This window comes from Miniopterus natalensis, chromosome 22 (assembly GCF_054644295.1).
Source record: "Miniopterus natalensis isolate mMinNat1 chromosome 22, mMinNat1.hap1, whole genome shotgun sequence".
Lineage (NCBI taxonomy): Eukaryota > Metazoa > Chordata > Mammalia > Chiroptera > Miniopteridae > Miniopterus > Miniopterus natalensis.
The window spans coordinates 12,186,756-12,195,600 of NC_142102.1; the positions used below are offsets into that span (position 1 = coordinate 12,186,756).

The 8,845-nt window shown below is 53.0% G+C and overlaps 1 protein-coding gene across 1 annotated transcript; it reads right to left on the minus strand.

Annotated features, from left to right (window-relative positions):
* Positions 1-1,481: 1,481 nt before the first annotated feature.
* Positions 1,482-8,508, minus strand: ARPIN (actin related protein 2/3 complex inhibitor). The gene is made up of 6 exons (XM_087829195.1): positions 8,389-8,508; positions 6,666-6,741; positions 5,255-5,387; positions 4,212-4,418; positions 3,633-3,796; positions 1,482-2,546 (listed from the first exon to the last, which is right to left on the minus strand). Exons 1-6 carry the CDS (start codon positions 8,478-8,480, stop codon positions 2,538-2,540), a joined length of 681 nt encoding a protein of 226 aa, XP_087685321.1. The 5' UTR covers positions 8,481-8,508; the 3' UTR covers positions 1,482-2,537.
* Between the last annotated feature and the right edge of the window lie 337 nt (positions 8,509-8,845).

Consider the following 8,845-nt stretch of genomic DNA (forward strand, 5'->3'; position numbering starts at 1 on the left):
TTTGGGGCGCATTAAGGTCATTTTCATGCTCCTGCGTCCCACCCATGGTAGGTAGTGAGTGGTGGGATCCAGAGATCTCTAAGGCGACCCCGCATTGCTACAATTTATTTAAATTTTTAAAAATTTTTTTCCGTTTCATGACTTAATGGGGGTGAGGTGGAGCACGTCCCTATATTGCAGCTCAAGCTGCAGACTGGAATCTGACCCAGATGACTGGCAACATGTATCAAACGCCATCAAAATATATAGAATATTGATTAGGCCCAGAATGCCCAGTTTCAGAATTGATAATAAAAACGACTGTGGATGTGTGAAAACAGGAGTGTTGTTATTATTACAGGGGGAAAATGGGAAGCAGACGAATTATTTCCAAAAGGAGGAATTGGTTAAACGCATTGATCCACGTGCATCTGAGAAATGTTATAATACGTATTAAAAAGGGAAAGATTTATGGTATAGGGAAACGTTCAAGGCATATTTGTAAGTGGGAAGGTTACACAAGTATGTACAGGGACACCCCACGTTGTAAAAATTTGTTGGATGTGAATGTTTGTGTCTGTTAGAGGTGACCGGAGCCACAGTGCCTGAGCCCTGGCTCTGCTGACACCCGGGCACCTGGGGTGAGTGTCTTCATCTGAATATCAGTTTCCTTCACTGTACACCTGGGGGTTTTCTACTTGGAAAAAAATCCATTCAGCCAGTTGTATGACCCCAAAAGGAGTTGCAAGTACTCCAAGCGAAGTACATGGCATATAACGGAGTACGACCTAAATGATTTTGAAAAAGAGGTGGTGGAATTCTATTTCTATTTTTTTTTAATTTTTCTAGAATAGCCCAGCTGGTTGGAGCATTGTCTCAATATGCCGCAGCTGCAGATTGGATCCCAGGTCAGGGCGCATACAAGAATCAACCAATGAGTGGAACAACAAAGCGATGCCTCTCTCTTTTCTCTCTCTCAAAACCAATCAATACAATTTTTTTTTCCTCTAAAATAAATATGTATTACTCTTGTAGCCAAGTTTTTTTAATTTAAAAATATCCAAAGGCAGTAAATAGGCACTGAAACTTGACAAAATGTTTTACATGTTGAGAGGAGTTCCAAAGATAATTCTAAAGCAGAATGGGGGACCAGGCTCGACCAACTATCAAAACCTACTATGATCGTTCGCATTGTCCTTGTAGGGGGACCTACTGAATTATAGTGGATAATATAAGTATAAAATAATTTAATATGCGATGTAGGAGACAGCATAGCTTGCCAGTATGAATATATTCAATAAATATGTTGGGATAACTGGTTAGCAATTTGAAATTAAGCAATTTAGTGATCTCATTTCATATGCTTCTGCAAATTAAAGGCAGAGTGGATGAAAGAGGTAAATATAAAACCAGATAATAACCAAAATGGAAGAAAATGAAGTTGAATAACGTCTGAAAAGAGACTATCTCAGAAGCAATAAAAATCACAAAAAGCCAACAGCTCTATCTATATAGACTTTATATATCTGTAAAACCAGTTTTTAAAAGTGGGAAAAAATAAACATGAACAAATAAAAATGGAAAAGAAGTTATTAAAATATGGCAAATGGTTATATTTAAAAATATAAACGACTGTGATGAACCCAAAAGACCCACCCCCTCGGTAGATTAATGGGCAAAGAAAGAAACTGAGTAAGAGAAGAAATACAGCTGGGCAATGAACAGGAAAAACAGTTCAAGCTCACTATTAATGGGGAAAAGGCTAAGTAAAGTATTAACTTTAAAGTATTCTCACCTTATCATTTTTTGAAGATTTACTCACTTATAAAAAAGGTCTCCAGGTACAAAACAACAACAAAAAAAGATGTTATCAAAAAAAGTGGCCTGGCAGAGTACGTCTGAGAGATGGGGACCAGCTGGCTACACCTGAGCACAGCATCCCCAGGAAAGCAGCCAGGGAGGCCAGGAGGCAGGAACCCCCAAGGTGGCAGAGAACCAGAGGAGGTTTATAAAGAACTGGCAGCTTTAGGGGAAAGAAAAAGGTGCAGGAGACAAGGAGGACTGAGCAGGAGAGCAGAAACCAGGGCACAGAGCACCAAGGAGGGGCAGGTGTGGCAGGAAATCGGGAAATACAAGGCAGAGGAAGGAGCCCAATAGCTTCTCTTCTGAGCTGTTTTGCATGTAGATGAGGGATGTTCCCTAATTCTGCACCAAGCCCAAGCCCAAGCCCAGTTCCTCTGACAGCCCTGGGGCACCTGCTCACCACCTGCCTCCAGGAACAAAGCTGCCATCAGGGCAGGGTTGGCATGAAACTGTCTAGGAAGGCTACTGTCACATTCAGAGAGGGGCCCTCCGTGATCCATGGTCCTGGGCCCCACTAATGGCGTGGTCGTGGATTTGATCTTAGCAGGGCTTGTTCGAAGTGTCTTCTGTGGCGCCGTGGGGAAGAACCAGGTAAGGCTGCGTGGATGGCTTCCCTGAACTCTAGAGTGGAAGTCCACAGAAGAAATTCTCAACAGTGCTGGTGGGCCCCGGGGACACTGCATCTCCCAGAAACCTCAGTCGTCCTGGGGATAAAGGAAAGAGATGTTAATAGAGCACATTTCATAAAAGTCTTCAAGTCATCAGACAACAAGGGCTTGACTGAGTGGTGCCAGTGCCAGTGGGGCCCTCGGGCACCTGACTCAGCCTCACCTCCTTAGAGGTGGCCCACGGAGCCAGCTTGGCGTCTCCAGGTGTTTTTTTTAGTCCAAGACTCACTTTATTAAGACAACTCCCTTAATAGAACCCCCTGCTTTCTCCAGCAAAGGTCATCATCTTTAAATAGCCCATTTTCCTGTGACTTTCTTTTTAAAGGTTCAATTTGGGGCCTTCTGACATCCATTCACATCTTGAGGTGAGATACACTTCAGAAACACAAATCAACTGTGAGTAGGCTGAAGTCAACTAGGGGGCTGACTCTTGGCAAAAAAAACGCCCCAAAAACCTACTATGGACCAAGTCAGCCATTTCCCAGCCATTGTGGGCACAGAGCTCAGAACAAAGAAAAAAAAAAGCTCATTCATTTGCTCAATGTCTCAGCATGGCTAACACGCAGTCGCTTGATGTGACAGTGTTTAGAGACTTGATATGAAGCCACGTTGGTCACCTCTGCTGTCCATTCTTCCCGTCCCTTGCTTTTAAAATCTCTGGGGAGCAGAAAAGAAAGGTCCCAGCCCCACCTGCATGGCTCAGAAGTTGAGCTTCGACTAATGAACCAGGAGGTTGCAGTTCGATTCCCGGTCAGGGCACAGGCCCGGGGTGCAGGCTCCTCGATCCCCAGCAGGGGGCGAGCAGGAGGCAGCTGATCAATGACTCTCATCATTGATGTTTCTCTCTCTCTCCCTCTCCCTTCCTCTCTGAAATCAATAAAAAAATATTTTAAAAAAGAAATAAAGGTCCCAGACGGTCACCTCCACACCTTGAAGGGATTTTCCTGATGCTAACACACCCTCAGGAACGCCACGGAATCCCACCAAGGCTGGAGGGTCAAGTCTACATGGCTGTTTCTTTGTCCTACACACCACCACCAATGGCAGGTACAAGACCCCTGCCAAGAGGTAAACCACATCAATGCCAGGTCCATGGCCATCGCCCTTGACCTGCTGACCTACCCACTCCGCGTCCTCTGCTCCGTCCCCCTGCTCCCGGGTCTCCGCCGCGGCCCCCTCGGAAGCCTTCCGGGCCATGATATTGTCTGTCCACGATGCCCCCGTCTTTGCATCGCCAGCGAAATTACACTTGGTCACTGTTCCAGCCTCAAGTTTGGCTAAAGAATCTGAAAGAAGGAAAGGAATTGAGTGGCGTCTCTCTGTGGCGGAAATGGAGTGGGGGCTGGCTCATTCCGCTGGGGTCCCTGCAGCCTGGAGTTAAGTCATTGCTCTATTCAGGCCTTGGGTGTGGACCTCAGGGAAACCCAGGATGGGACCCCCAAGGCATCAGATAGGAGAGGCCACCTCCAGGCACCATGGGATTGGGCAGCACCCCAGGATCCAGGATCCAGGCTATTGGCCTCAGGGCACTTGTCTAGGGACTTAGGAATAAATCTCAAGGGGTCACATCCTCAGGGAGGCCAGACCTGGCTGCTCCCATGAGCTCTAAGCAGGTGGGGTGAGGGAGCCCCAAGCAGGAGGCCAGGAGCCCTCATAGGCCAAATGGGAACATGAGGCCCCAGTGAGGGCTGAACTGCTCACCCAGAAAGGGGCCGTCACCTCGAGTTTTCAGCCGTACCCCGGCCCCCAGCTCCAGCTCCAGGGCCTCCATCTCTGACTCGGGCATCCAGAACGCCACGGTCTGCTCGGGCGTGAGGCTCTCGGTCAGGGCGAGCAGCTCCGGCTTATTTACCAGCTCCTTCAGTGCCTCAGGCGTGAGTCTGTCCGTGTCCCCCTTGGCCTCCACCTCTGCAGGCACACAGCACAAGAGGATGGTTCCCTCTGTGACAGGAGCACTGAGGGAGAGCCGGCCATAGCAGCCAGGGGAGGGCTGAGCGCCCACCCTTCCAGGACTCATCAGGGAGCTCACAGCAGAGGAGGTTCGGGCATGGGCTCTGGGCCTGGCTCATGCTAGATGCTCATTAAATGTTTAGAGAATTAATGAGCCCCAGAAAGCATGAATGAATGCAGTGGCAGAGGGACACATGCATTCCCCCTCAACCTCAAAACCTTCCCACACGGGGGCAGATGGCAGAAAGGGCCCACGAACCAACTGAGGATTCTGGCAGGAAAGTGGAGGCCACGGGGACCCTGGCCTGGGCTCCCCACAAAGGCAGTTAGAGCCCAGAGCCAGGTTCATGGGCGATTCTGCCAGACTGAGGTGGGGCACTGGGGTCCGAGTGAATGGGGTACAGGAAGGAGTCCAGCCAGGGGGCCCTCAAGCCAGACATGGACCTTAAAGCCAACCATGCTGAGAAGACACTTTCTAGGGGCCAAGAGACCCCTGGAGCCCGGCTGGTGTGGCTCAATGGTTGAGAGTCGACCCATGAACCAGGAGGTCACGGTTCCATTCCCAGTCAGGGCTCAAGCCTGGGTTGCAGGCTCCTGGATTCCCCAGCAGGGGGCGAGCAAGAGGCAGCTGATCAATGACTCATCATTGATGTTTCTCTCTCTCTCTCCCTCTCCCTTCCTCTCCCTCAAATCAATAAAAACATATTTAAAATAAGTAAATAAATAAAAGACACCCCTGGAGATGAAGGCCAAGGTGCAGGAGGGCGGGAGGGAGGAAGGGCAGAGGTACCTACTGTAGGAGGACATGAGGAAGCCCGTGTTCACCTTCTTGGTGGCGCTGAAGTTGGGCTCGATTTCATTCCCCTTGGGGTCGAACTGACGGCGATGGATGCGACTGGGCCGGACATACAGCACATAGTAGCGCTCCTGGGGGGCAGGCAGAGGGAGTGAGGGGGCTGCTCCCCTGCCCCCCACCCTCTAACACACACACACATAATTCCCACAGGGCTCCATGCAGCCCTTGCCAAGCTCACTCTCTACCCCAGAGCCTCACCCTCAGCTCCAAAGATATTCAACTCGCCCAGATCCCCACTCCAGCATCCATCCATCCATCCATCCATCCATCCATCCATCCATCCACCCACTCATCCAGTGTTTAATAGAGCATCGCCATACACTGTGAACCATGCTAGACGTCCGTGAGAGGGTGGGCCCACGGCTTCACCCCAAGATCGCCCCCCACAGCCAAGATAGAAAGTATATACATGCCCTGGCCAGTCTGGCTCAGTGGTTGGAGCGCCAGCCTGTGGACTGAAGGGTCCTTGGTCTGATTCTGGCCAAGGGCATGTGCCTTGGTGGGAGGCGCGATCCCCCTGCCCCAGCCTCGTGTAGGAGGCAATCAATTGATGTGTCTCCCTCATGTTGACGTTTCTCTCTCTCTCCCTCTCTGTCTGTCTGTCTGTCTCCCTTCAACTCTCTCTGAAAAGCAATAGAAAAAATGTCCTTGGGAGAGAATTAAAGAGAAAGTACAGGGACAACCCTAACTTGCAGCCATGGAAGCGGCCAAGGTGCCCTGGAGAGGTGCTGGCAGGGGATTCTGAGTGAGGGCAGCCGCTGTGCCTCCTCCAACAGACCTGGGGCTTGGGGCGAATCCTAGCCTCAGTTTCCCCTGTCTCACGGGGACAAAGTGATGCCCCCAGGTCGTCAGGGCTCTGCAAAGGAGCAGAGCAGGAGGCACCAAGGGCGCTGTAACGCCGGTTGCCAGCTGTTCTAATCCGAGCAGGTGGCGAAATGCTCCCAGGGATGGGAGGAGAGGAGACCCCCTCCCAGGAGAAACAGGGAAGGCGAGGCCTTGAAGGCAGAGAAACCAGGAAGGCACCAGGCTCACTAAATCTGCACCATCAGAAGGCCAAAGGACCTCTTCCGAGGGCCTTCCAGGCCCCTCTGCACCCACAGCCTTATTTCCAAACCGCTCACCTCACCCCCTCCTGCTCTGAACCCTCTCAATCTCCACCCCAAACACACACACCACTCGGGTTCAGGGCCTGGTCTGTCTTCTTAGAAAGACCCTCCCACCTGAGCCCCTCAAGGAAAGAGCTAGACCCCAAGACTTGGCACTGGCAGAGCCAAGCACAGGGAGAGGCCTTGGTGGGTGAGGACCGTGAGGCCAGTGTGTGTCCCTGCGGGGGCCCCCAACATCCTCACCTTCCTGCCACGGGCGTCCGAGATGTTGTGCCGAGACACATCGACCAGTTCTCCCTCCAGCAGGACGCCGTTTCCCCTGGGGAGGGGAGGAAACGGAGGAGGGATCGGATCAGCTGCTTCTGCCAGGCCTCAGGCAAGAGCCACAGCTCCGTGGCCCAGGTCAGAGCCTGCCCTGGGACAGAAGCAGCTCCTACATGTATCTCCTGGTCACCTGGCCCCTGAGCAGGCCTGGTACAGAGCAGCCCCCTTCTCTTGTGCTTCCCACGTGGGGCCTCCATTCCTTTGAGGGTCCCAAAAGCTGGGGTGCTGCTCAAAGGGTTGGAGGGAACCTTGTCAAGCTGCAAGGCCACGCTGTGGCCCCTCCTGCAGGGAGTACAGTAACCAAGCCTCAGTCGTCTCATCTATAAAATGGGAGCGTAACAGCCCTCTCACTCTAATTCTACGCTGAGAATCATAGAATTCTGTAAGATCATGTACCGTGAAGGTGTTTGGTAAACTGATCGGGGTTTAATAAGTATAAAAGATTTTACTTTTTTTTTTTTTTTAATTCTCACTGGAGGACATTTGCTCCATCGATTTCCAGAGAGAGTGGAAGGGAGAGAGAGAGAGAAACATGGATGGGAGAGAGACCCCTCCATCGGCTGCACCCCGACCGGGGCCTGGGATCAAACCTGCAACCCAGGGACGGGCCCTTGATTGGAAACCGAACCCGAGATCCTTCAGTCCCCTTAGGCCGATGCTCTAACCACTGAGCCAAACCGGCCAGGGTGATTTTACTTTTTTATTTAACCAAATTAGGAGGGATGTCTAAGTTGCTAAAAGGATCTTTCCTGCCCCCTGGCTGGGTAGCTCAGTTGGTTTGTTGTCCGGATGCGCCAAGGTTGCTGGTTCAGTCCCCAGTGGGAGCACATCAAAGATTCAACCAACGCATGCAGAAGTAAACAGAACAACAGATCCACGTTTCTCTCTCTCTCTCTCAAATTAATCAATCAAAACATTAAAAAAATAAAAATATCTTTCCTTTCACCTGTCTTAAAGCTCTCACATTCCTGTTCTCAGAGCCACTTGGGGGTGGAGGAGCCCCCCCAGCCCAAGATCTTAGGGTCCCCCCTGAGAGGAGCTGGACCCCACTTCCTGGTTCCAGTTTTCACTGAAAGCTGACCCCGTGGGCTTCCTGTTTTGGAGCCACAGACACGGGAGAGGGAGGAGTGGGGGTGGGGGGTGCCAAACGTGCCAACCGGCTGTGCCTATCCGCCCCTACCCACCCAGCCCCCCTCAACCCTCCACGGTCCGCTCCTAACAACCTCTGGGTCCCCGATCCCCGACCGCGGGCCTGGCCCCCCACGTCTCAGCCCTGCCCCCCGCTGGCGGCTCCGACAGCGGGGCTCCGGAGGGGGCGCGGCGCGTGCCAAGCCCGGAGGAGAGGCGGGCCGCCTGGCGAGGGCGGGGCGGGGCAAAGGTCGCGAGAACCGAGCTCCGGCTTTCGGAGGGCGTTTGGGGATCGAGACCCGACCCTCCCCCACGGGCCTGGAAAGAGCAGGCGCGTCTGACGCCGATGGGGCGTCTCGGGGCGCGCGCTCCGGGCGCAGGGCGCGCCGGGTGGAGCCTGCCTTTCCCTGCCCCGGCCCCCCACCCACCCGGGGGACCCCTCCCCGATCCCGGATCCTCGAGTCCCGGTTCCCAGCGAGGCGCGCGGCGGGGCGGGGCGGGGCGGCGGGGTTACCCCTGGTGCGCGGAGGGCTCCCAGGCCCCGGGCAGCCGCGCGCTGCGCACCGCCCGGGTCCGGAGCGCGCTGTCCTGGTAGATGCGGCTCATCTTCCTCGGGCCGCGGGGGACCCTGGAGCCCCAGGAAGACGGCGGAGCCCCGCGATTCCCGGCGGCGGATCCGGGAAGGGCGTGGTGGCCCCGGAGTTCCTGGGCGGGACTTGCAGGGGCTGAGCCGCGGCCAGGGCGCCGGGCGCGCGCGGGGGGCGGGGGCCTGCGGGGAGACCCTTGGCTGGGGCCTTGACACTTCCTTCCCCTTTCTGTCCCTTTTCCTATTGCGAGAGAGATGATAGATGATGATGATAGATAGATAGATGATAGATAGATAGATAGATAGATAGATAGATAGATAGATAGATATAGATGATAGATAGATAATATAGATAGATAGATGGATAGATAGATAGATGATAGAT

Coding starts and splice junctions, on each gene's coding strand:
- ARPIN (XM_087829195.1), bottom strand. CDS start 8,480: ATGAGCCGCATCTACCAGGACAGCGCGCTCCGGACCCGGGCGGTGCGC. Junction 5,388..6,665: donor CGGACGCCCGTGGCAGGAAG/GTGAGGATGTTG, acceptor CCTGCCCCCCAG/GAGCGCTACTATGTGCTGTA. Junction 4,419..5,254: donor CTTCCTCATGTCCTCCTACA/GTAGGTACCTCT, acceptor GTGTGCCTGCAG/AGGTGGAGGCCAAGGGGGAC.